This window comes from Hevea brasiliensis, chromosome 5 (genome assembly GCF_030052815.1).
Source record: "Hevea brasiliensis isolate MT/VB/25A 57/8 chromosome 5, ASM3005281v1, whole genome shotgun sequence".
Taxonomy (NCBI): domain Eukaryota; kingdom Viridiplantae; phylum Streptophyta; class Magnoliopsida; order Malpighiales; family Euphorbiaceae; genus Hevea; species Hevea brasiliensis.
In genome coordinates this window covers 9,741,905-9,768,293 of record NC_079497.1, presented here as the reverse complement: position 1 = coordinate 9,768,293, position 26,389 = coordinate 9,741,905, and the positions used below count along the sequence as shown (strand labels likewise).

General features: G+C 28.9%; 1 protein-coding gene and 1 pseudogene across 2 annotated transcripts; one reads left to right on the top strand and one right to left on the bottom strand.

Moving 5' to 3' along the window:
* Positions 1-585: 585 nt before the first annotated feature.
* LOC110653672 (serine/threonine-protein kinase haspin homolog) lies at positions 586-3,505 on the bottom strand (annotated as a pseudogene).
* Positions 3,506-21,139: 17,634 nt separating this feature from the next.
* LOC110644552 (probable receptor-like protein kinase At5g18500) lies at positions 21,140-26,153 on the top strand. 2 transcript variants are annotated; one of them, XM_058146916.1, is made up of 9 exons: positions 21,140-21,582; positions 21,670-21,759; positions 22,212-22,900; positions 23,024-23,128; positions 23,284-23,406; positions 23,484-23,654; positions 23,814-23,943; positions 25,246-25,458; positions 25,753-26,153. In XM_058146916.1, exons 3-9 carry the CDS (start codon positions 22,236-22,238, stop codon positions 25,867-25,869), a joined length of 1,524 nt encoding a protein of 507 aa, XP_058002899.1. In that variant the 5' UTR covers positions 21,140-21,582; positions 21,670-21,759; positions 22,212-22,235; the 3' UTR covers positions 25,870-26,153. The 2 variants fall into 2 exon arrangements, with proteins under 2 accessions (XP_058002899.1, XP_058002898.1); XM_058146915.1 differs by having other exon boundaries at positions 21,140-21,759.
* The last annotated feature ends 236 nt before the right edge of the window (positions 26,154-26,389 follow it).

Here is a 26,389-nt window from a genome sequence, read left to right as displayed (position 1 = left end):
GTGGGATCCAATTGAGCTTACGATTGAACCTGTGCATCCAATCATCGAGGTTGATTCGTGTTCACATGAATTCATATGAATAAGCAGTAGGTGTTTGAAGGGAAAATATGAAACCCATCTGTGTGTATAAATTAGTATCCATTAACAGACAGAGCTATTACGTATACGTGTCGCATATCACAAACTTGTGATGAACTTTTTTTCACTTCATTTTTGCATAATTATCTAGCCTGAGCCCTAGAACGTAAAAGAAACAAGCTGTTTTCTTTTCCTAAATACCAACTCTCTTCTCTTCTTTTCATTCACATGATATGATCAACAAGCAAGTCGCTTAAGAAAGGATCAAAAATAGCTTCTTTGGCTGAATAGTTCTTGTTCAAATGCTTCTTCAACGAGTGCAACTCTCTCTCATTTTTGAGGAGCATTCCTGATACAACATGATAAGTCAATCATTACAATCCTCCTCATGTTAATAAGTTAGCAATAAGTTCATTAAAGATCTAGCATGCATCTCATTTAGCATGCATTGGGATCATGGTGATCCCTAGCTCTTCTTTAGTTGGTGTTTTTCATACAACATCTCAGTTTTCTGATATTTAAACATATTCAAGGAGTAATCTATTTGCACTGCACATTGTTACGAAGGACATTTAATAAAGATAAAAAGGCAAAAGAAGATGGCAATAGAAGAGGAGCTCAAGCACCAATGGACTTCATTATATCAATTCTCATTCTTTTCCAAATCTCAAGTAATTAGTAAACAACTTCCAAGTGATTTCTTCAGAAGTACTACATCCACCAATACATCAGCTATAACACATTTGTTCTAGGAAAACTGCAAAATGTGAAAATCAACAGTGTTTAAAATACATAACACACTGTAAATAACCAAAAATTCAGTCAAACTGAAAGGCGCATCATGAGTAAACACAGCATCAATGCTGCGGTTTAAGTTCAATTGAGACATAAAGGCTTCATTTGTATGGTTAAACTGATACATATATTTAACTGTTCCAAATTGAGTAAAATGAAGTGAAACCACAACATCACGTGCTTCTTATGCCTTTAAGAACAACAATATAATATGCAAGAACATTACCTTCCTTCCCAGAAATCTTCTGTTACCTTCCTCATCTTTCTATATGTTTCTGCCTGCAAGTGATGTCAAGAATTAATTAACCTATATTCTGATAATTAACAAGGAAAAGGAATCTACATTTTTTATTCCATTCCTTACTTGTCTATCACCCTCTGGACCTTTAAAGAGACAAGGATCCGAGGATAGATCCAGAAAAAAGTATATCTTCATCTGTGCACATAAAATTTTATTGGCAATGAAGAATAAAGAACAAGTTTTAATCATTTATCTACATACAACATAATGTTAAAAGCAGAAGAAATCTTACCAGTATTGATTCTCAACAGAGTGAAATCAATAATCCATATGTTTTGACAAATATATGCTTCCCCTCAAGGATAAACTGCACTGTAGCAGAGTCACTTTGACTAAACAGAATGTTTCCCCTGTAACAGAAACAATTCTAAAACAGCATTCATACAGGACAAAAAATAATATTATTGACTGCACAATAGCCAGACCAGTGCAGGTAACGGTGTTCAAATTCAAATGCAGCTTCTACAACAGCTAAGGTAGCTGTAACCTGCAACGTGCAATGGGCATACAAGTTAATAGAAGATACAAAGCCCAGTGAATTGCCTTAAGCAATTTCGTTTACCTGAACTAATAAACTCCGTGCCTCATCAAAGTTCATTAGAACAAAGCTTTCAAGGTCCTTACCGCCATGTTGTAGTACAAACACAACATAGCACTGCACAAATTTGTTAGTAAGGTAAGCAAACCTAAGAAAGTACATCTTAAATGTTAAGATGTATTTTGGGACCAATAAGTGAGAGCAAGGACAGGCAGGGGGGGAGGGGGGGAGTGGAAGGGAATAGAATTTAAATTTGTAACTCCACACATATTTTCAGAATTAGCACCTTTTCCACCAATTCATGTGCATATATAAAATATGCATTTTTATTGTGTACTGGAAATGGATGCACTTTATGTAATCCAGAAGTGAAACATACAGCTATGTGATGTCAATCAATTCCAATGGCATAGTGAAAGTCAAACCTGTTTCTCTAGAAAATCTCCCAGATGATCATTTTCTGAACCATTTTTTTCATCCCATTTTTCCCATGCTCTAATCAATGCACTATCACAAGGACCCTGGCACACCCTTGGAGTGTGGAATAAAAAGATTATTAGAGATAACTAACTGGCAATACATCTACATCTGATAAGCATTAAACTACAAGTGTATAATACTATACTAATACCCATATTATATTATGTCTCTTTAAGTAGATCCAGCCTGGGCAAATTCATGTTTATCTGACTTAAATTTAAGCTTCAGCTTTAGAGTCTTAACAATGCCCAACCCAATGCCGATACCACTAAAAGCAATATGCCAATGAAATTGGTTCAGTTGAGCAAAATTGGACTCTGCCAGATGACATTGTCATCATCCCCAATGTGTAGAACCAGTGCAACCTTTCCCCATAAAAATCAGAAATAAAAGTGAACGAGCCTGAGGACCCAAAAGCAACAAAAATGCAACAACAAAAAAACACAAGAAGAGAAGCAGGAAGCACTTACACTAACAGTGATAAAGACATACTTTTGGAACAATAGACCCGCCCTTCCTTTTGGCCTGCTTTTGTTCAGGTCGATTGTCCACACAAGCAGCAACGGCAATACTTACTCTCCCCCTGCATCAAGCACAATATTATAAAAATATGAATTAACAAACAATCTAAAAAGGAAAAAAATGGACCAAAAAAAACCCACAGGCATATAATGCAAAAGGGAAACTAAACTTTGAAATATAGAAACTTCCATCAACAAAAATGAGGGCATTATAGTTAAATTAATCCTGAAGGAAAGAGAACGGTTCCAAATGACCCGCTTGGTAGCAGCAGCCAAACTCACCCTATTCTTTTTATACCATTCCAACTGCTTTCTGCGAATAATTGGACCAAAGACATGAATGGGGGAAAAAGCTTTTCAAAAAGCAAATAATACAAGTGGAAAGCATGTTAAAAATAGGGAATTAGGTGCCAATGGGCTTACGAGGTGACATCTGGAGGGGTTTCTGGGGTTGTCTCCTTCGGTAAATCACTTCAATCTTGGGTTGTTGAAGTTGATCGGTGTGTCCTGGCTCTTCAACAATGATTTCTGACCATAAATCAACTCCATCTCGACCTGAGACATGCACCAAACCCGGACACAATATAAGCAGAGATGATCATGCTTGGGTCATAAATGAAGAAGAAACAATGAAATTGGGATTTTCTCTGGGTACCTGCTCTCGAACCCATGTAGTATTAACGATATGTAGATTGAAATTTCTAGTTAATTCTCTTAACAAGAAAGAGAGCGAGTAGGATTCGAAATGAGTTTGTGGGGCGGGAGTTGCCTTGGGAGACTGTAGCTGTTTAAAATAGTGGTTAGTTCGTGTAATTATCAACCTCTTATTCTTTCGCGAAAAATAATTTAAATATAAAAAATATTTTTTAAAAAAATAATTTACAAAAAAATATTTTTCATTCATGGATTATAATCTAAAATTAAGAGTATGCTTTAAAAAATTATTTTTTTAATTGATTAATTTTTTTTTAAATAATAAAATATTTTTATTGATATGTTGTAAGTGTTTCGAACACTATAAAATATGAAAAATATTTTTATAAAATAAATAGAGTTTTAATATTATTAAGGTTTTATTTACTTTATGAAAAATAATTTATATATAAAAAAATTTTCACATAAATTATTTTCTATTTTTCATAGGAATTGTTTTTTAATAAATATTTTCTATGACAAAAAAACTTTATTATTTAACTGTAATATTAAACTTATATTATATATAAATATTTTTATATTTTTAATAAAATTATCAAAATTTATAAAATGACTTCTTTCTTTTAAAATTGATTAAAAAAATATTTTATGTTAACATTTCTTTAAATGCTTAAATGTTGGAAAATAAATAAATAAATAAATATATATATATATATATATATATATAGCCTAAATTTTATAAAATTTTTATATTTTATTTTATAAATTTAAAGTAGGATAATTTGCTTTAAAAAAAGTAAGATAATATACATTTTTTTATAAAGTAGTTAAATTAATAAAAATTATAATATAAACGTATAATATTTTTATATGTAATATAATAAATATTATTTTAAAATAACAATAACAGTATTATATTTTTATTATTAAAAATTGTAATGTAATTTACTATTAATTTAATATAATATCTTATTGTATTACTTTTCTTAAAAATATATATTTATACGTTTTAAAGTACCATTGCTTTCATTAATTTAATATTTTTCCACCAAGTAATTATTCTATAAAAAAATATTATTTTATGTAAAATTTATGAAATAAAATATAAAAATTTTATAAAATTTAATATTTTTAAAATAAAGTAATTATAAAAATAATTTGTAAAATTATTTTTATTTTTAATAATACATTTTACTCTTTGCGAGTGGAGAGATCATGGAAGTGAAGACTCAAATCTAAATGGGCAGTTGTGTCCTTTGGATTCTGAAATGGAGGGAACTGGGAGGAAAGAAGGGGCCTCACTCCCTTCTAACCCATCAGGCCATCACTGAACGAAGCTCAGCCCTATTTTCTCTTGATGGTGAGACCATGCACAGCCCAAATTGGTTCAGTTCGGTCATTTTAAGTATTAGCCCAATTGGATATATAAATTGATAATTTAAAAATCAAATACTTATTTTTTATTAAAAAATAGGGTAAATTGTTATTGGCTACTATGTGATTTATCGCTTTTATTATTAATAATCGCTTCAAATAAAATTATTTAGGGAAAGAAAAGGAACATTTGATAATTTGATAGAAAAAAAAAAAAAAAAAAGCTTGATGGGAATTCTTTTTAAACAAATGGGAAGTTAAATAAATGAAGTAAAATCAAGAACAAAAACCATGGGTTTTAAAACATAATTTTTATTTGTCTTTAAATTTTATTCTTTAATTTTAATTTATTATTTAAAAATTTACAAATTTTAATTTTATTTTATAAAAATTCCTCTAATATATTATAGTAAATTTTTACATTAAAAAATAACGAAATCATCTTTTAACCTCATTTATTCTCACACTAAAAAAAATCAACAATTACAATTATTATCTAGACCTATCAAAAAAAAATCAAAATCATCACAATAATTTACTTTCTAAAAAGGCGAGGATTTATCTTTCACAAGAAAAGTGTTGAAAGCGAGTTTTTTACTTTAAATTTGTATTAGAATTATATGTCTTTTCTAAAAAATTTGTATTAGAATTATATGGCCAATATAATCAAGTTAATTCTTTATTTTTAAAATGATTATTAATTATTTTTTTTACAAATATTTTATATATTTTTTTGTAAAAATATCTGGAAAATCAAAATTAAAATTTCATTCCTATAAATATTTTCATCCAAGCAAGTCCACTACACAAATTAAACAATACTCTAACCCTTTTCCATGTCTGGCAATTTTTATTTTTTTTTATAATTTCCTAATCCTGGTGGTTTATGTCCTTCAAATCATAATTTGTTAGCTTTTCATTTTCAATATTTAACATTAGACTGGACTAACCAACCTCCATTTCACCAGTCTCACTAAATTCATGAATATTTTGTGGAAAATTCACAATATATTAATTATTTAATAAAAACAATCTCAATGTGTTTAAAATTCTAAAAATTAAAGGCTAAAAGTTTATTTTTTCAATTGTTATGTTTAAAAAGAATAAAAATGTAATTTTTTATTTTAAAATAAGTAAAATGTCATCATTTTATATGAATTTAATTTAATTTATTTTAATTTTAAATTACTTATATTTTAAGTTATATTTTTTTCTAAATAAAAGTAAAATAGAAAATATGAACATTTATTTCATTTTTAATTATTTTCAAACAATTTATTATTTAAAATTTATTACAAACACATAAAACTTTTTATAAATTAATTTTAACCAAGTTGAATTGAATTGTAGCATAAATGATTTATTTCCAATTTAATTTTTTTTTATAATAAATCAATCAAATTAAATATAATTGGTGTTATAAAATAAATATAAATTATTATTTGCACTTGTAGATGGGATAGTGAGCTCAATGATTTATCACTCCGGATAAAATATCTTTTTATAGAAATGAAAAATATTTCATTAATAAAAAAATAAAGTATAAAAGAAAAATACAAATTAATATATAATCACTCACATATAAAATAATAGTATAGGCAATTTGAAATTCGTCAATAAGCAGACTGTGCGCTCCATTTTTCGACTCTAAATTTAAATCTATTATTAAAATAATGATTTACATCTCATAAAATACTTTTTTTAAAAAAACCAATAATACAAACACATAAAAGTTCTATTAAATAAAAAAATACTATAAAAATTAAAAATACTAATAATGGCAAATTTGAATATTTATTTACTCAAAATCTATTAATAATATATGATACACAATCAACTACAAGAGGTAAAATTAAAAAATAGAAAGCCGAGTCCAATTGAAATTAAAAGTTATCACTTCTAGGAATGGCAATTGGTCAAATTTTTGCAGTACTAAATTCGATTGAACTCTAATAAGATAAATTTAAGTAGTATATAATCGAAGTCAGAAAAAGCTTGGGCTTGAAATTTAATATTCATAATGAGTTCAGGTTTCACATGTTTAATATCTATTATTTAAATCCGTTATATAAATATTTAATTAAATATAAAATATATTTTTTTATGATAATGTTTATAAAATTTTATATAATTTATTTCATATAAAATAAAACTAAAATATTTTATGAACTTATTAATTTTTTTAAATATAAATTACTAATAAAAATAAATTTTACATAAAATTTTAATTAAAATATATAATATTAAATAGATTTAAGTATTTTTTGAATAATAATAATTAAATTCAAATAAATTTAAATAATTAATAATAAATTTCAATTAAATTTAAAATATGTTAAAATTTTAAAAATATTAATGATTGGGTACCCTATTCATTATCACTTTTGATAAAATATTAAAAAAAAAATCAAAAGCTACTTTTTTCGGTAAATAAAAAAAAAGTATATTTTTTATGTAATTAATGTAATTTTCTATGGTCAATAAAAAATTGAAGTTATTCGGTGGTAAAGCCTAGCTAAATTGTATGCATGCAGGTGAAGAATAAGGTGTGCTCTAAGACGCAGATGTTGGTCCACATCTACAGATTTGGTTGATTAATCCACAACTTGCCTAAATATCATGATTTGATTATTCAATAGTTCCACTGTCACCGCCGGGATCACAGCAATCTAATATTTTCTACACCTTGGTCACGGACAGCTTCATCATTCACGTAAGACAATGTCACAAGAAGAAGATAAATGGTCATTTATATATATATATATATATATATATATATATATATATATATATATATATATATATATAAAATGGAGGTTTAATAGATTGAATAATAATTAATAAGTTACATGATAAAGTTATTTTCATTCTACTATAAAAGTGAATTATCTTAAAATAGGTAATTGAAGGGACTCGAACTCGAAATCTCTTAACTTCCTATACCTTAAAGGTAAAGGACGATCAATCAAGTTATTCTTCATTGGCGTTTATTTTTATATATTATTTTTTATGTTAAATTAAAATATAAAATTTCACAATTTTAAAGAGATTTTAATATAATTACTAATAATTAGAGAATAGGGAATGAATAATTTGTGAACCTAAAGCACTTTAACTTCACCTTGTGAACTGCTATTATTGAACTTTAATATAATTATTTTATATTGTTATTTAAATTATTTTTATTTTTAATTAAATATTATTAACAATTTTATATATAAAACGATTTATAAATTTTTGTTAACAATATCATTTTTTAAATGAAAAATATTTTTTGAAACAACTTGATTCAGATCAAAGGCCATTATCCAATAATAATAATAATAATAATAAAAGATAAAGATGAGTAGCATATGCAAGGGTAATGCGGCTAATTTATCTGGGGCAGAATTCAATTGCACATGGCGTGCATGTGCTCCAATTTACCAATACAAATTCAATGAAATGTCACTTTTTATCCAATTATTTAATGCTTTATTATTATTATTATTTTCTTTTTTAAATTTTCATATAATTGTATAAGAGAGGTATAGTGCCAAAATTCTTATCCAAATCCCATTTAAAGTTTCTTCTTTCTCAATTTTTAGCTCTACAAAGTACAAACCACCATCAATATTCTACTACCATTCATTAATGGCAGACTTAAAAATTAAAAATTGGTCCATGCATCGATTAAAATTGAAATTAATTAGTCTATTAGTGATATTATTGTTGAATTTTTTCTGTAGTATGAACTTATAAGATAAGAGAGGATGTAATTCAGATGGGTTAACTTAATAAAGTATAAAATCAATTATAAAGAGAACAACACATTTAACTATGAAAGTTTAAGCTGCTTATGTAAGTATCGGATAGATTTTTATTTAGATGGAAAATATAATTTTAATAAAATCTTATTTTAAATAAAATTTAATTAATGAGATTTGATATTTTAATAAAATGAGATATTTATTTTTAATAAATAGTATTTATATTGGATTAAGATTCGAAAAGTTGCAAATTTGCAACTTGGAAAGAAAAAAGCTAGACCAAGCATAAAGGGGAAGAGTATATTTTAATTTAATATAGAGCTCACTTTCAATGTGTAGTCCCATTAACATATGGACATTTGATCCCTTGTAAACTAAGGAAATACAAGAAAAGGGATCCATTTATGTGTATTTTGTTATGTGATAACAAAAAAAAAAATAATAATATATATATATATATATATATATATATATATATATATATATATATATATATATATTTCCTTCTAATACAATACTCTTGTAATTTTTCTTGTTTAAATCATGGGTTTGTTGGGGTTTCTTTGTCCACATAAACAAATCATCCAATTTATATGACAATTTTTATAATTAATTGCGAATAATAAATTAGACTTAATGATAGAAATTTAATTTATTGTATCCTTACATGGAATAAAATAAATAGTTGTCCTTATAAATAAATAAAAAATATAAAGTCCACGTTACTTAAATATGAGTTATTATTTATAAATAATAAATAATATTATTAAAAATAACTTTATTTATATAATCCAGCAAAATTACCGCTGCGTGATAATATGACAACGCAAATTATGGTAATAATTATAAAATGATATATTAATTCCATATAATTTATAGAAATAATTTTTATAATTTATAATTTTATAAAAAAATAATTTTATAAAAAAATATAAATTTAGGTGTATTACATGACAGAAAAATAAAAGGTAAGTGATGGAAAAAAATGTAGGGTGTAAAACAATTAAAATATAGAAAATACATGCAAATTTTGATTTGTCGCTCACATATTAAATAAGTAAAATTAATATATTATATTTTGGATACATGTCAAACCATATTAACATATAAAAAATTATTATTTAAATTCAATTTTTATGAACTCATAAACAATATATATAACAAGTCTCGTGTATTTAATAAATAAAATTTATATATTTATACTTTAGTACATAAATTAGGATTTATTTTTTGTTTAGACTTGATCTCATCATGGATTTAAAAAATAAGTATGTAAAATATAATATTTAATAGGTAAATTTCACCATATATATTATGTTTTAAATTCAATATATATGAAATTAATCAGATTATATAACTCATATCAAATCATAAAAATGATAGTTTATTGGGTGCAAGAAATTAAATTCTCATCCTGCTTTTGTGTTTGCTTGACTTTCTTGCAAACTCATGTGAGATTCCTAGGAGGGAATAAAGGGAAACTTAATTGTCATGGTGGCTAGGAGAATTAGACTTGCCTCTATTTCAACAATATGTTGCTCTTCATGAGCAATCTTAGACCCTATGTTAATTAGACTCAGGAATCTAGGGTTAATTTTAATTTTGCACATGAATTGACATACAATGCCCTATACTAATTGGATTTAGGAACCTAGGGTTTATTTTTATTTTAATTTTAGCACATGAATAGACATATCATTTATCGTAATAATTAATTTCCCCTTATCATGCCGTGTTAAGCTACTCCAAATTTTCCATAATTAAACCTCTACGTCTCACGGGCTTACTAGAAGATTGTGGAGAGCTACGACTGTTTAGAGAGCAGACTATTATAGCCGTGAAAACTAATTAATAACATTAATTTTTTTTCCTAATATGAAATAGCAGATCTGGCGACGGTCCTGGTCAGACCGTAAACCGGATCAAAACCGGCCGGAGTCAAATCCGGAACCAAATTGAGAAGGGTATGTTTCTTGAATCTTACCAAAACTGGTCTTGGGGTCCCAGTTACAATTCTATGAGTGAACTAAAACCGGAACAGACCGGTTTGACATGACGATTTCAAACCAGAACCACTCTAATTTGATTTTTAATATTTTTAATATTTTTCTTAGATTAAGTACATAATAATTTTTATGAATTTTTTAAATTAATTAGCATATTTTAAATTTTTAAGTTTGATTTAAAATTTTTATTTTTTTAATATATTTTTTAGATTATGGAATCGGTAATATTTTTAATTCTTGAACCATTATTATATAAGATACACAATAATTTATAAATTTTTTGAAATTAATTAATATATTTTAGAATATTAGGTTTGATTAAAAATTAATTAATTGAGTCCAACTGCAACCGTAATTGTAAAAAGAGAGAAAGTGCTTCTAAACCTAACCGAACTCGTGAATGAACCGTAATTATTTTGAGCCGACTAAATCCAAACCGATTCTAGTTCAAACTCCCAATGACGAAGAAACCATCAATTTCGACTTGATATTATTATTTTTTTAAATTTTGATTATTATAATTTTAATTTTATATAAAATAAGTGTAGTGATTCTTAAATTAAATATGTATATTAAAAAATATGCTTTATTATTTTAATATTTATAAACTTTGATTGCTTTATATAAATTTTAATATAAATATTTAATTAAAGAAATACTTAATTCGTTTATGTAAGATATATCATTTAAAAAAAAATTATTTTACGTAGTCATTGTCTTTTTAATGCATTTACTAAAAGCTTATTTTATATAAAAATAAATTTAACAGCGATTTATTTTTATTTTTTTACCTAACTAGTATGCATGTATTCTTGTGTAACAAAAGAAAAAATAGAGTTGAATGGGTAAAAAATTTAAAATTACATATAAATATTTTTAATAATTTGAAAATAAATTTATTAAAAATAATAAAAAATATAATTAGGGGCAATTTTTTATTTTGTATATATGTATATATAACATTTACATAATTTTATTTTCAATCTTTTAAATAATGTAGAAAGATTTGAGATATATATAAATATATGTTAATGTTTTAATGTATTAAATTACTCTTAAAATGTTTGGATTATTAAATTTATTTTTTTAATTTTTTTTACAATTAAGTAATTTATTTTAAATTTTAATTGTAATCAAAATTTAATAAATTATGTTATATATTATTCTAAAAATTTATTGTTAATATTATTATTTATTTTGTTTACTCTAATTATGTTTTTAAAACTGTTTCACAGATGTAATGCTGCAAAACTTAAATGATAGTGGAAAGAACATCACACATCTTACACAAACTTAAATTGACATTAATAATACTAATTGTTAATATTTATTATTTTGTAAGATGGATTGTGAGATTATAGTGAGAAATTATTTTTTAATTATCTTTATATTGTGAATAATTATAAATTTAAAATAACAGTAAAAATTATTATTTTATGTATTTATTTGACTTTTACTTTATATTGAAAGTTTATATATTTTATTTTTTCTTTAAGTATATTTATTGTTATACATATATTTTTTAAAATTAAGCAAAAAAAAATATTTTAACCTCACTAAACCAATTTCTTGGCTCTGCCTTGCTTAAATCAAACATTCATTATGAAATTTATGGTGTATTTTTTTATATAAAGTAAATTTATTTTATTACAGAAAACAAGATTATTTAACAATATTTTGCAATTCATTTCATGTGATTTTTGTAAATTAGTATATTTTTTTCGCAAAGTAATTAATTATGAAAATTTTATTAACTAAATAAAAAATAATTTTCATGTTACGACCCGATCCTATGAGCTGGATCGGCACTAGGACTTTGGCCAGCATAAAGCCCCCGAGGCCCGTAGTAAGCCTTACTGTTCTCAAATCCATAACCAGGCCCATAATTTAGGCCCAACATGCATATAAAAATAATTTAAATTAAAATATTATAATTTTATTACAGGCCAACTTAACCCAATAATTATTAGAAACTCAAATTATGGGAGTCCAGCTCAACTCGGTTACATCATTTACAAATTGTTTAATATCATACAAATCTTTATTTATTAACCTCAATAATTTAAATTAACACAATTCCTAATAGGGTCTATACTACTGCTAACACATGTAGAATTCTAAATTACAAATTTAGAGAATAATAATAAAATTAAGTAATTATTGATAACCTACGAGAAAAGAAGTAGGTTATTCTGAAAAAAAGTCTCCTTTTGTAACCTGAAAAAATAGGGTGAACAGGAGTAAGCGTTCGACTCAGAGAGTAAAATACCAATTTTAACTACAATTTCTATAGCTATCTAAAGCTAATGCATCACAAGGAGTGGAATGCAACACTATCAAAATTTTCATACACATCACATCATAACAGCAAAATAGTAATTTGGAGCACTCACACACCCAGTAATGTTCAGATAGTACATATATGGGAGCTGATCCTCTATACAACCCTCTTAATCCAACCCCTACCAGCGAGTGTCTCTCAAGTCGGACTTTCGCTTAATAAACCAAATGCGGGGTCCCAGCGAGTGTCTCTCAAGCCTTGTCTACCCCGACTTATCCATAAAGGACCGAGTCCCAGCGAGTGTCTCTCAAGTCGTGTCTACTCGTCCTGTCCATATCTAATACCATACCACACGCACGCAAACACACGCACACTGCTCCAAATTACCACAAACAATATCCATGGCACTTATCAATTATAAATGCAATATAGAATGTGCCTAGTGTTTAATTACATAGATACATATTTATAAGTGATGCATAGGCATGTCTGAACATATAATAATATTGAAATTATAATTAAAATTAATATTTTACTCACAATGCACCAGAGGCTATTGTGGCTGTTGAGTGAAAGAAAATAGCTGACCTCAATCACCTAGATAATTATATTATAGATTTATTAGTACTAATTCAAAATAAGACTCTAATGAAACAACAGACAGCCTAATTCATGTTGGAAATCCGGCAGAGTCTTCCCTATACCTAGGACCTACCCAACCTGTAAAAAGATTCAAATAACACTTTTAAATCTGCAAATCACTCAATCACATCACAAGGCCCCTCCTGGGCCCATCCAAACAGTCAACAACCATAATTTAAAAAATTACCATTTAGTCCCTACAACTAATCCGTTTGCAAAAACTATCCAAATGTACTTTAAAAATTATAAAGTTTTTCTTCGCGGTCCTTAATAGGGTTATAAGACTATTACAAAAAGAATTATAATTTTATAATCACCCACAAATATTTTATAAATTTTTATTTTAAATAATTATTAGCCGAAAAATGAGCAACTTGGAGTTCGAGTTTACCTATGCCAAATCTGACACCTGGAATGCGTCCAGAATGTCTAAAAATGCTAGATTTGACTATAATATCGACTACGTTATGAGACAGGCAGCCGGGCAGCCAGATCTGGCTGAAAATGCGGTCCCGATGCCAGTGAGCTATCATCGATCCGATTGCACCTAAATTAATTTCAATTTTTATTAATAATTATCATAAAATTATTTTTAAATTTTTGGGAATCGAAAAAATGCTAAAATTTCACCAAGCGATATGGACCGTCCGATTATCGCCTTTTTGAAACGGTGTCCGATCGGAGCAGGACTGGTTCTAGCTCGAAGATTTCGCAATCCTGAGTCCATCGGTGGTATCGGATTTTTGATCCGATGGTCGAATAGCCAGGAAAATGATCGAAAGTTCACTGCCTCAGCTTTCTCTCTCCTATTTCTCTCTCTTCAACTCGTCGGAAAACTCCATTAAAATCAAGTAGTCTTGGTGGACGAGGAACCCAGTCTTTGAAAGCTTGCTGCAGCGCCCTATCTTCCGTCGTCGAAGATGGCCGAAAACGGCCTTGGATGGTCCTCTCCCCATCGCACAGGTTCCTCTCCTTTCTCTCTTCATTTCGGCGGCTGTAGGAGCTTTGGCCAGCGTCCGTGGCTTCTGGAGGTGGAATGGTCAACGCTGGAGCCACTAAGGTGGTCACTGGCAAGGGATCTCTCACCGGCAAGAAGAAAAAAATGAGAGGGAGGAGAGAGAGTTGGGGAGAAAGGATAGTAAGGGAGGGGGGGGGGGCCTGTGCACTGCATTTTTTGTTTCTTTTTTTTTTTTTACTTTTAATTTTATTAAAATCCCTGAACTTTTCTTGTTTGTTCACGTAATTCCCTAATCTTTCTTTAATACATTTAAATTGATAATAATAACAATGTTAATAATAATGATAATAATAATTAAATTAATGACCACTAAATCAATTGTTAATAATAAAAAATAATATTTTATTGAACATTTAATATGGATTTTTAAAACTAGTCATATAAATAAATAATAATAATAATGATAAAAATAATAATACATGTAAAAATAATACCCATTTAACACAAATTACCATTGTAAAAATATTAATTTAAATTATTGAGTAAAATATCAATAAATTATTAGCTTAATAAAAGAAAATTTATAAAAATATATTTATTAGGAAATTTGGATTGTTACATTTTATAAATATTATATGTAATGCAATTAATTATTTTAATTTAATGCATTTTCTAAGATGAATGGTTAATCTATTTTTATAATTTTTTAATAAAATCTATTGTATATAATTTATCTATTAGAATTTTTAAAAAATATTATATATTTTTTTTTCATTAACAAACTTTACTTTTTTTCATTAAATTAATAAATTTTTCATAATAAAAAAAATTTATGAAAAAAAGGTATCTGTTCACAAAAATTATATGAGATGAATTATAAAATTTTGTTAAATTGTCTTATTTTCTATAATAAAATAATAATTTTAATCATAAAAGTAAGTAATTATAAAATTAGAAATGACAAAAGTTTTTGAGTCCGATTCGATTTGTCTAAAATCTGATCAATTTCCCCAATCTTGATATAGTATGGGGTGAGGACACGAAGACCTTCTCTCCAGTCTCCATCCGAATCCTTATGACTCGCTCCATATACTAATATATTGTTTTTTTTATTAAAAAGTAATTTTATTTCTAACTATACTCATTTTATTTATTAAAAAGCAAACTCTTATGAAATAGAGATGGGAAATAATCTCTGCCATCGACATATCTCGTTGTCATCCATATATAAAATATACCAAAATTTATATATGATTAATTAATAACGTATATACATAATTGAAATAAATGAGTATATTAACTTTCGAGAATTTCATACGGAATATTTAATTTAAAGGTTGTTTAAATTGTTCCAAATGAGAATTACCTCATGGCAACTGCACTTTATTTTTTTTTTATTTATAAATATCGTATGATGTTGTTGTAAAAATCATTTTCATATTCATTTTAAAGAATATTTAAGTTAATTTAAAAATAAAACAATAACTAAATTAATTGAAATTTATTATATTAATTTTTTTTTCACTCAATTATATTTAAAATCAATTATGCATTAATATTTAAAGTATAGAAATTTTTTGATCTATTTTTCTCCATCATTTAGAATTTTTTTTTTTTCATTCATATCTGAATCGAAACATTTATTTCTTTACATTGGACTATTACTAAATTTTTTAAGAGTTTGCTATGTGAAGAGTTTGCCATGTGGCATTTTACAAAGATGACACATGGAGTATTTAAAAGTTTTGTCCACTTTTTCCTTTCTATGCATTTAAAAAAAAATTATTTAATTTAATTTATTTTTATTTTTATATTAATGTGCATTTAATAGAGACATAATACATAATTTAAATTTTTAATACCAATATTTATTTTTATAATTTATACTCATATATTTATTATGATTCCCATAAAAATAATATCTATTTGAAATAAAAAAATAATTTTATTTATTCTATTATTTAAATTACATTTATTTAGTAAAAATATATACAACATAATTATAATGACAGAAATAATTATACATACATTAATTAATTAACTTAACTTTTAGCTTTAATGCTATTAAAAAACATTAACATGTATTCTATACACCTAAACTTTATGTAAATATAAACATATCTTTTTTATTATTATTATTATTATTATTATTATTATTATATTTTTCATATTATTAGTATTTTTAAGAATAATATTAAAAACAATAATAAAGATCATGTTTATAATATTTTTTAATATATTAAGGGGATATAAAAAATTTTTATATTTTAAAATGATGATACAATTTTATTAAAGATATATTTTTTTGTTTTTATGATATTATGAAATCTCACTCAAAAAATTGTGAGATAAAAGTTTGTCTACATAAAAATTAATAAAAATGAAATATGGACTAACAAAAATACAAAACATTATTTTATTTTTATATATTAAAATTAAAATTATTTATATATAATATATATATTATAATTATTAATAGCTATATGCAAACCAATAACAATCCTCTATAAAGTGAGTATGACTTTCCCATTAACTGCTCATGTCACTACGAAGAACAAGTATGTCACGACCCAACCTATAGGTCGGATTGGCACTAGGACCTGGGCCAGCCTAAAGCCCCCGAGGCCCGTAGTAAGTCTAACTATTCCTTAACTCAACTCTAAGGCCCATTTAGGCCCAATTTCAAGAAATCAATCGGACAGAGTTCAGCCATAAAATGGACCTTTCAACGGGGAGTTTTTGATTCACCCGACCTGTAAACACAATAAATAATCAATTGGAGAGCTCAGCTCACCCTACACATACTCATATAAACATAAAAATAAATGGGAGCTCAGCTCCCTCATCCAGTCCATGAAACATGCATGTGATATTAATTTTACAGGTCCAAAATAATAATTTATATTACAGGCCCAAATCAATTAAATATTTATAACACATGCAGAAATTCTAGAAGTTTATAGAATTACACCAATATGAATAGACGACTTGCGAGGGAGAAAAGCAGATTAACCTCAAAAATATCCTCCTGTGGCCTGGAAAAATATTGAACAGGAGTGAGCATTCGACTCAGAGAGTAAAATATCAATTTTAACCATAATCTCTATAACTATCTAAAGTTAATGCACATTGTAAAGTGAAATGCAACATCAGCAATAATTTCACATTATAACAGCAAAAAGGTAATTTGGAGCACTCATACACCCAGTAATATCAATCGTAATATATGGGAGCTGATCCCCTATATAGCTCTCTTAAATACAACCTGTGCTAGCGAAGAACTCAGCTCGGACTTCCACTTAATAACCAAATCGGAGTCCCAGCGAAGAACTCAAGCCGTGTCTACCCCGAAGGACCGGGTCCCAGCGAAGATCTCAAGCCGTGTCTACCCGTTCTATCCATAGTCAACACCACATCACATGCACACCAACGCACGTATACTGCTCCAAATTACTACAACAACATCCATGGCACTTTAACAGTTATGAATGTAATATAAAACGTGCCTAGAGTTTAACTACATAGATACATACATATAAGTGATGCATGGGCATGCTTAAACATATAATAATATCGAAATTACAATTAAAATTAATATTTTACTCACAGACTTGACAGCAATCACTGTGGCGGCTGGGCGGAGGAAGAAGGCTGTCCCGGCTCACCTGACAATTTTATTATAATCATTTAATAAATTTGACTCAATACACACTAAGAAAAAATTAAATACGTCCTAAGTCATACCGAAAATTCGGCAGAGTCTCCCCTATACCTAGGACCTACCCAACCTGCAAAAGGGTTCAAAACGCACTTCTATATTCACCAATCATACACCCACAACTCAATCTTATCACACAGCCCCTCCTGGGCCCATCCAAATAGTTATCAATCACAATATGTAAATTTACAGTTTAGTCCTTATAATTGATCATTTTTTGCAAAAACTGTCCAAATAAGCTCTAAAAATTCTAAAACTTTGCCCCGCGGTCCTTAGCAATATTATTAGGCTATTGCAAAAAGAATCATAATTTTTTGAGCTACCACGAATATCTTATGGATTTTTAATCCCATTTAAGTACTAGAAAATTATGAAAAAGTAAGGTTCGGGTTTACCTATGCCAATTCCGACTTCGGGGACGCACTCGGGACATTTGACAATGGTGGAGTAGCCAAAATCTCGATCCAATTCGGAGACTTTTCCGATAATCGGTCTGTTTGGCCGAAAATTCACAGACCCGGACAACTGTTGAATTTCCGCCAATTGAAGATATCTACACGAAGCCCACAACACGGGGGTTAGTACATAAATTTTACGAAATTTTCTAAGCTCATTTAATGCTCGGAAAAACACTACAAAGTTCTGTAGGACCCACCGAAAAATGGTGTCGGAAAAATTTGAAATTTATATCGCCGCGAAGCTCTCGATGAGTGGAGCGCTCTGGTACTTTTGGTTTTCTCGTGGGGTTCACGGTTTGTGAGAAATCTAGCCCAAAAATCAAAATGGGCTAAAACTTCCCGGATAAAAATTGGACAAACCGCTCGATGGATTTCGGTGTTCTTGGTGTCTATGGAAAGCTCTCGACAAGTAGATGGATTTAGACACAAGACCCGATCCGATTGGTGGCCGAATCGGCCGGATTTTGGCAGGGAAGACGAAGCGGTGTGCTTATGCGTCGCGTCGCGTCGCGTCACTTCGTGCACCTTTTGCTGGCGTTCTAGGCGGCGGTCGGCGAGGGGAGGTGGCTGGAGAGGCGCGGGGGCGGGCTGGGGTGGCTGGGGAGGCCGCAACGCGGCAAGGGAAGGAGGAGGAGAGAGAAAATGGGAGAGAAAGAGAGAGAGGTCGGGACGCGCGCGGGGAGGAAGAAAAAGAAAGAAGTAGGTCCGATTCAATGGGTCCGATCCGGGTCGGTTCGATTCGGTCGGTTCGATTCAGAATAAAAAATTTTGAATTTTTACTCTGCCTTGGGACCGAAAACGAGGTCCAAAAATTCCAGAAAATTCAAAAAAATGCGTAGACTCCAAATATATTTTTAGTTTTGCCACGTGGTCTTTAAATTAATTTTTAAAAATCATCAAAGTTTATATTTTCGGAAAATTGAACTCGATTTCTAAAATCTGAAAAATTTCAAATAATTTCCTAAAATTTGAATAAAATAAAATATCAATATTTATCCAAAAATAATAAATTTAAAAATTAGGGGTGTTACAAAGTATTTAATTCTCTTTTATGGTAATTATTTATTTTTTTTTTTATTTTTTTAAATTATTATTATTATTATATTAATTTTTATGATTTAAATGAATATTTTTCTTAACAATTGATTGTGAAGATTTAAGGACTTTGTAACTAGACGTGTTATTTAAAAATTATTATAATTTTTATAATTTTATTTATGTAAAAATATAATATATTAATTTATATTTTATTGTTTAATTTATTTTTGTTCAATGAAATACCTTTATTTTTTCATAAAAAATTAATTATTATAATTTATTTTATATTTATTAAATAATAAATATATTCTTCATATCATTGTCACCATTTCAAATATACCTTAACTTTTGAAGAGAATTTTGCATTGTTATTACAATATCATCTCCTTAAATACCTCATTCATTAAACATATATAATGAACATAATATTATTTAAATAATTTCATATTATTTTACTAAAAAATATTATTTAATTACTTATTTAACTCTAAAAATTTTTAAGATTTACTTTAAATATACAAATCAGAAAATAATAAAATATATTAATTAATAGTGTCAGATTTAAATATTTAACTTTTAGAATTTTTATAATCAATTTTAAATATAAAAATAAAAAATAATAAAATGTATTAATTGATAGTATCTTATTTAGAATGAAATGATTTCAATTTTTTAAAATAAAAGTATATTTTTCTTTTATTTTACTTTTTATTATATGGATTAATTATAAATTAATAATCTTCTCCTAAATAAAACCATGAGTGTATTTAGAAATTCTGAAAATAAAATAATTCAATTAAATTATTTTTTTCATCAATTTATATGTTCAAAAAGTTTAAAATTATTAAAATTTAATAAAAAAATAAATAAATTCATATTAAAATTAATATAATTTTGTAATAATTCAATTCATTTAATGAAATTTTTTATATTTTAAAACCTATTTTCAACACATGAATTTTCTTATAAATTTCTCTATAATTAAATTAAATTAAATTTTATCATAAAAATATTTTCAAATGGAGAGGCAATTTTTATAATGGTGAGAAGAATATCATTATACTAATGACATATTAAATAAGAAGAATAAAATGCCTTTAATTCATTTTTTTCTTATTTTTTTAAATCAAAATTTCATTTTTTTTTACTTTAAAAATTACTGGGTTGGCCAAAAAACAAAATTTATCTTGCCCCAAAATATTTTAATTTCAGAATTTAAAGTCCAAACCTTCTACTCAATTATCTAAATGATCACTTTATACTTTTTAATAAAAATATTTAAAACAAAAAAAAAACCTTTTTTTTTTTATAAACAGCTATTAACACATTAATCACACCACTGGAGCAGGTTCATTGCTCTCTTCCCATCATAATCATCAGTCATCACTTCTCTATCTTAATGGGGATGTTTGACCAACAGATTTTATAATTAAATAGTAATTAAAAATATTTGGTTTATTTTTGTTTTTAACTTTTTTATGAGGAAGAAAAATATTTAATTTATCTGATTATAAATGTATAGATGATGGATCTTAATATAATTTATCGTGAGAAAGGAGTTAATATAAACTGACTGATAATCAGTCATGCTCAGCCAGCAAGCAAACGAGGAAAATCCCAAGAAGACCTTACAGATTTCCATGGCTTTTGCCTTCTTTTTCACCGTATGCAAATGGTAATGGATGTGTAATGTAAGGCAACTAAACTCATCACCTACCGCTGACAACTACACCCCCTCTTCTCTTATTATCTGTTCCCCACCACTCCACAAGAAAATCGAAAAATCACTCCTTTCGCCACCTATTTATTTACAATTTCCATGTCCATCATCTCTTTCTCTTTGCCACAACCAACATCAACAAGGACAATTGCCTCAACAAAAAAGCCCTTTTCTTCTTGTCATTTTTGGCTTTGGGTACACAGAAAGCTCCACCCTATCTTAGATTTACACTCGCATTTCCGTCCACTGCAAAGGAAATCTACTCTTTTTGGTATATAGCTTTACTTTTTGACAGCTCGGTTGATTTGGGTCTCTTAGAGATGGGTCGCTTCTGACATTGGTTTCTGGTTTTTTCTAGTTTGAGATCTGGATTCTCACGACTGGGAATGGTTAAGAGGCCTCAAAGATCTAGACTTTGGAGGCTGCTCTGGTAAAGCTCACTGTAGAGGTAAGAGAATGAATCACTTGCTCTGTTTTTCTTTCTTTCTTGCAGTCGTTCCTTCTTTTCGCACTCAACTTATATGTGATTCTATGCCAGCACAGACATTTGCTTATATAGGCCAAATACAATCTTATGATAAGTTGATCTCTGTTTTTTGGGATGTTTTAATTATTTTGTGTCATTTAATCTGTTGTTTCTTGTCCATTGAGGTGCTGCTGATAATATTCTCTATCTCTGCATATTTTGTTCCTTTGGTTTATACAGTAAATGCAGTTTTTAGCTTATTATCTGATAAAATTGATTATCTTTCTGAGGAAACTGGATGTATTTGAGTATCCTGAAAGTCATAGGGATTGGAAAGATTTAATTTTGTTCATCTAAATGATACAAATTTTTTTAATGCGTGTTTATACTTTAATGAAATCGAAATTTTTGTATCTCTTATGTCAATCATGCAGGTGTTGGACGCTGGAAAACCAAAAATGGCTAATGATCTTAACACAGAACTCTCCCAGAAAACTGACATTTTTGGTCTGAAAGTTTGGGAACTAATTGGGATTTCTGTGGCATTATTTATCATTATTATTCTCTCCCTATTGTCATTTTGCTTAACTTCGCGGAAGAAGTCAAGAAGAGATGGAAACAAGCTTCCCCTTAGCCAAATTCCGACTGTTTCAAAGGAAATTAAGGAAGTTCGAGTGGAGCAAGTATCAGCAAATGAATTTGTACCTCATGATGGGATTCTCCTCACAATTCATGATAAGACCAGTGACAAAGAATCAGACAAGGTCATGGTTCATCTGGGTATGGGGAAAACTAAAAATGGAGACAATAGCAGTCAATCAGGGTCTTTTCATCATTTAGAGAAAGATTGTGTATCGCAATCAGGTGAAGAAGGGAGTTCAGGCACAGTAACGGTATACAAGCCTTCTTCTTCGTATTCTATTACTGCTCCTTCTCCTTTAAGTGGCCTGCCTGAATTCTCTCACCTGGGTTGGGGTCATTGGTTCACTTTGAGGGATCTTGAGCTGGCAACAAATAGGTTTTCAAAGGAAAATGTCCTTGGGGAGGGTGGCTATGGAGTTGTTTATCAGGGACATTTGATCAATGGCACTCCTGTGGCAGTGAAAAAGATCCTGAATAACTTGTGAGTTTAAGAATAGTTTTGTCAGTTTCCGTGTTTCCTTTTTGGTTTTTGGTGAGAAAAATGATTTGTTCTTCTTATTCTATCAAGTTCTTGTTCAATTAACTCTTTAATTTCTATCTTTAGGGGACAGGCAGAAAAGGAGTTTAGAGCGGAAGTTGAAGCCATTGGTCACGTGCGCCACAAGAATTTGGTTCGCCTTCTGGGATATTGCGTAGAAGGAACTCACAGGTACCCCACCAAATTTTCATTGTGATTGGGATTAAATTTGAGGTTGATTCCCTGCAAAACTGAATTGAGGAAATCAGAGTGTTAGCTTGCTTCACAATTGTGCAAATTTTTTTTGTTCTTATCATGTAGTCTCATCTGTGTTAATGATTATACAGAATGTTGGTTTATGAATATGTCAACAATGGAAATCTGGAACAATGGCTTCATGGAGCTATGCGTCAGCATGGATATCTTACTTGGGAAGCCCGCATGAAGGTTCTTGTTGGCACAGCTAAGGCGTAAGTCAAATTTTCTTACATATCTTTTAAGAAGTCTGGCTCTGATGTTGACTTGGTAATTGGTATTTTTCTTGCAGTCTTGCTTATTTGCATGAGGCCATCGAGCCAAAAGTGGTGCATCGAGACATTAAATCCAGTAATATATTAATTGATGATGACTTTAATGCCAAGGTTTCTGATTTTGGCCTAGCTAAGTTGCTTGGAGCTGGCAAAAGCCATGTCACTACGCGAGTTATGGGAACCTTTGGGTAAGGACTTTTTTCATTAATATTTATGACAGTGCCTACATAGATGATGTTCCAGCGTTTATCACTTTGTTTATTTTATTTATTATTCTTTGATAGTAGAGGAATAATCACTTCGGAAATCCACCCTATTCTTCTCTCTCACAAAATGATATCTTGCAGTTACGTGGCCCCTGAATATGCAAATACTGGTCTTTTGAATGAAAAGAGTGATGTTTATAGCTTTGGGGTTTTGCTCTTGGAAGCTATTACTGGAAGAGATCCTGTAGACTATGGTCGTCCTGCCCATGAGGTATGCAAGAATTATTCTCTTTTAAAGCTTCATAAATTGCTGAAAATGCAATTACTAAATTGCAGGCATCAACAATCATCAATAAGCTACTGCATTTACCATGGTTTGGATGTCCTAGCAATTAGTGGTTCTAGAGTTGATTGCATTACCATAAGGGTTAATGGGTTGGTTTTTGAATTGGGTAATAAGTAGACTGAACGGCTTTTGTGCTTTTCTTGATAGATGGGATAAATAACCAGAAGCAAGACCTTAGAATAACTCTTATAGCTCATAGTTTAATCTTCTACTATGCTAAAAGAAATGCATCTGAAACTTGATAGTATTAACTGGTGCTTGGACAAACCAAAGGAAGGTTTTGACTTGATAATGCCAACCCAACAATGGATTATTTAATGTTTTAGACTTGCCTTCTGTAGCTCACGGTACTTCTGTGTGAGTTTAGTTATTGTATTTGACGTTGAAAGGAGTGCTTTTTGGAGCCCATGAATTGAACAAAATAGTTGGTTTGAAAACTAAGACATAACTTTGTAGACATGGATCAATTCACATTACTTTTGTAATCCACCTTCTCCTCTTTGCAATTATTGGGCTACATAAAGGGTCTAGCCAGTTCTTCCCTGCATACCCAGTTGAGCTTTTTGAACCTGGACTGGAATCCTAGGTTCATATGATTCGTTTGTAAACTTTTGGAATAATTTTTATATTGCTAGTAGATTGACTTCATTTTAATTTTTTCCTGTTGTAGAAATCAGAGAGTTGCTTTCATCTTATTTCTTTTATCTTCTTTTAGTTTTGTCCTGTTAATGGATTGTATCCCTTCAATTCAACATGGGCGCATCTCACTAGTCCAAAATCTATTTCCTTTTTCTTGTCTGGATGATTTTGCTCCCCGGAACTCTTTTGCATATTTCTGCTGTATCCATTTCCAATTGGTGCAATTAAACACGAGTGAGACGGAGAGTATTATGTTTATATTACTTATCTATTGAAAAATGATATTTTATTTTAGAGACTAGTTTATTTTGGCAACTGCCTAGTTGTTTATGACATTACTTTTCAGGGTTGGGGTAACAAATCATGAGGAATTGACTTGTCTCATCAAATGTAATAGTTTGATTTTCCAAGGATATCAACGGTCTGGTAGGATGGCAGTTCCGTGCCATCATACTTCTCATATAATTATGAAAGACTCGATAACTTCATTAGCTGAAGTTCCATGTATTTGATCAGTCTATGGCATTTCTTATTTTCCCATTAGCATATTCTAGAGTTGTATTAATCATTAAATTATCCTATTTGCAGGTAAATCTTGTTGATTGGCTGAAAATGATGGTTGGAAGCAGGCGGTCTGAAGAAGTTGTAGATCCAAACATAGAGGTAAAGCCAACGACACGAGCTCTCAAGCGAGCGCTCTTGACTGCTTTGAGGTGTGTTGATCCTGATTATGAAAAAAGACCTAAAATGGGCCAAGTTGTAAGAATGCTTGAATCCGAAGAGTATCCTATTCCGAGAGAGGTTAGTTTTTTTCTTCAATCTTGTCACACAAAGATGCATCAGATACATTTTAACTTCATTTATGGAGGTAGAAATAGAGTGAAATTTGTGTATGACTCTGCTCCATCCTTCATTTTTCACTGCATAGTTTATGGTGATGCAACATACGGTGAAAATATGATTCTTGATGATGCTAGGAACTTTCCACTTTCCCATGAGAACATTAAATTTAGTTGTCAATTACACAACTTTGATTTACAAAAAATCTAGATGGATGACTTTTGACTGAATTCTATGTTGAGCTTAATTTTTCAGGATCGCAGACATCGAAGAACACAAAGAGACAGCATGGAGATTGAGTCTCAGAAAGAGAATTCTGACACTGATCACAGCGATTATCCAGGATCAAGATCAGAGAGCAGGCGGACGTAATGAAACATGGCTTTTAGTAGGATTTCAGTGGGGAGGAGGGAGATAATTCTTATAATTTTTTTTCCGACTGTTTAAATTCTTGGGTTGCCTCCATACAAGCTGTTGATATCTAGGACATGGGATGGGATAGAAGAGATATCTTTTTTTTTTTGCCCGGATTGGTGTTGTGAAGAACCCATATCATTTGGGAGTGTGTGTACAGTATTGGGTTAGCTTTTTCAATATTATCTGGTGTTTTAGCTAGGACGTGAGAATGCTATAAAGTTTAGTGCTCTTTCTTTTCAGCTCTAAATCATTTACACCATGGAGCCGCTATGACCATAAACTATAACATGATATCTAAATCTTCTTTTTACTCGTTTAGGTGTAACATAAAAACAAATTGATTGGAGAAAATAGCCTACCTGTAATTTCTTTGTTCAGTAGCTGGTAAAGACCATGATAACAATTTGAACTACAGAGGTTCCTCTTCTTCCACCGGAAGGACGAAATTGTTAACATCGGCTTGTACGCAATGGAA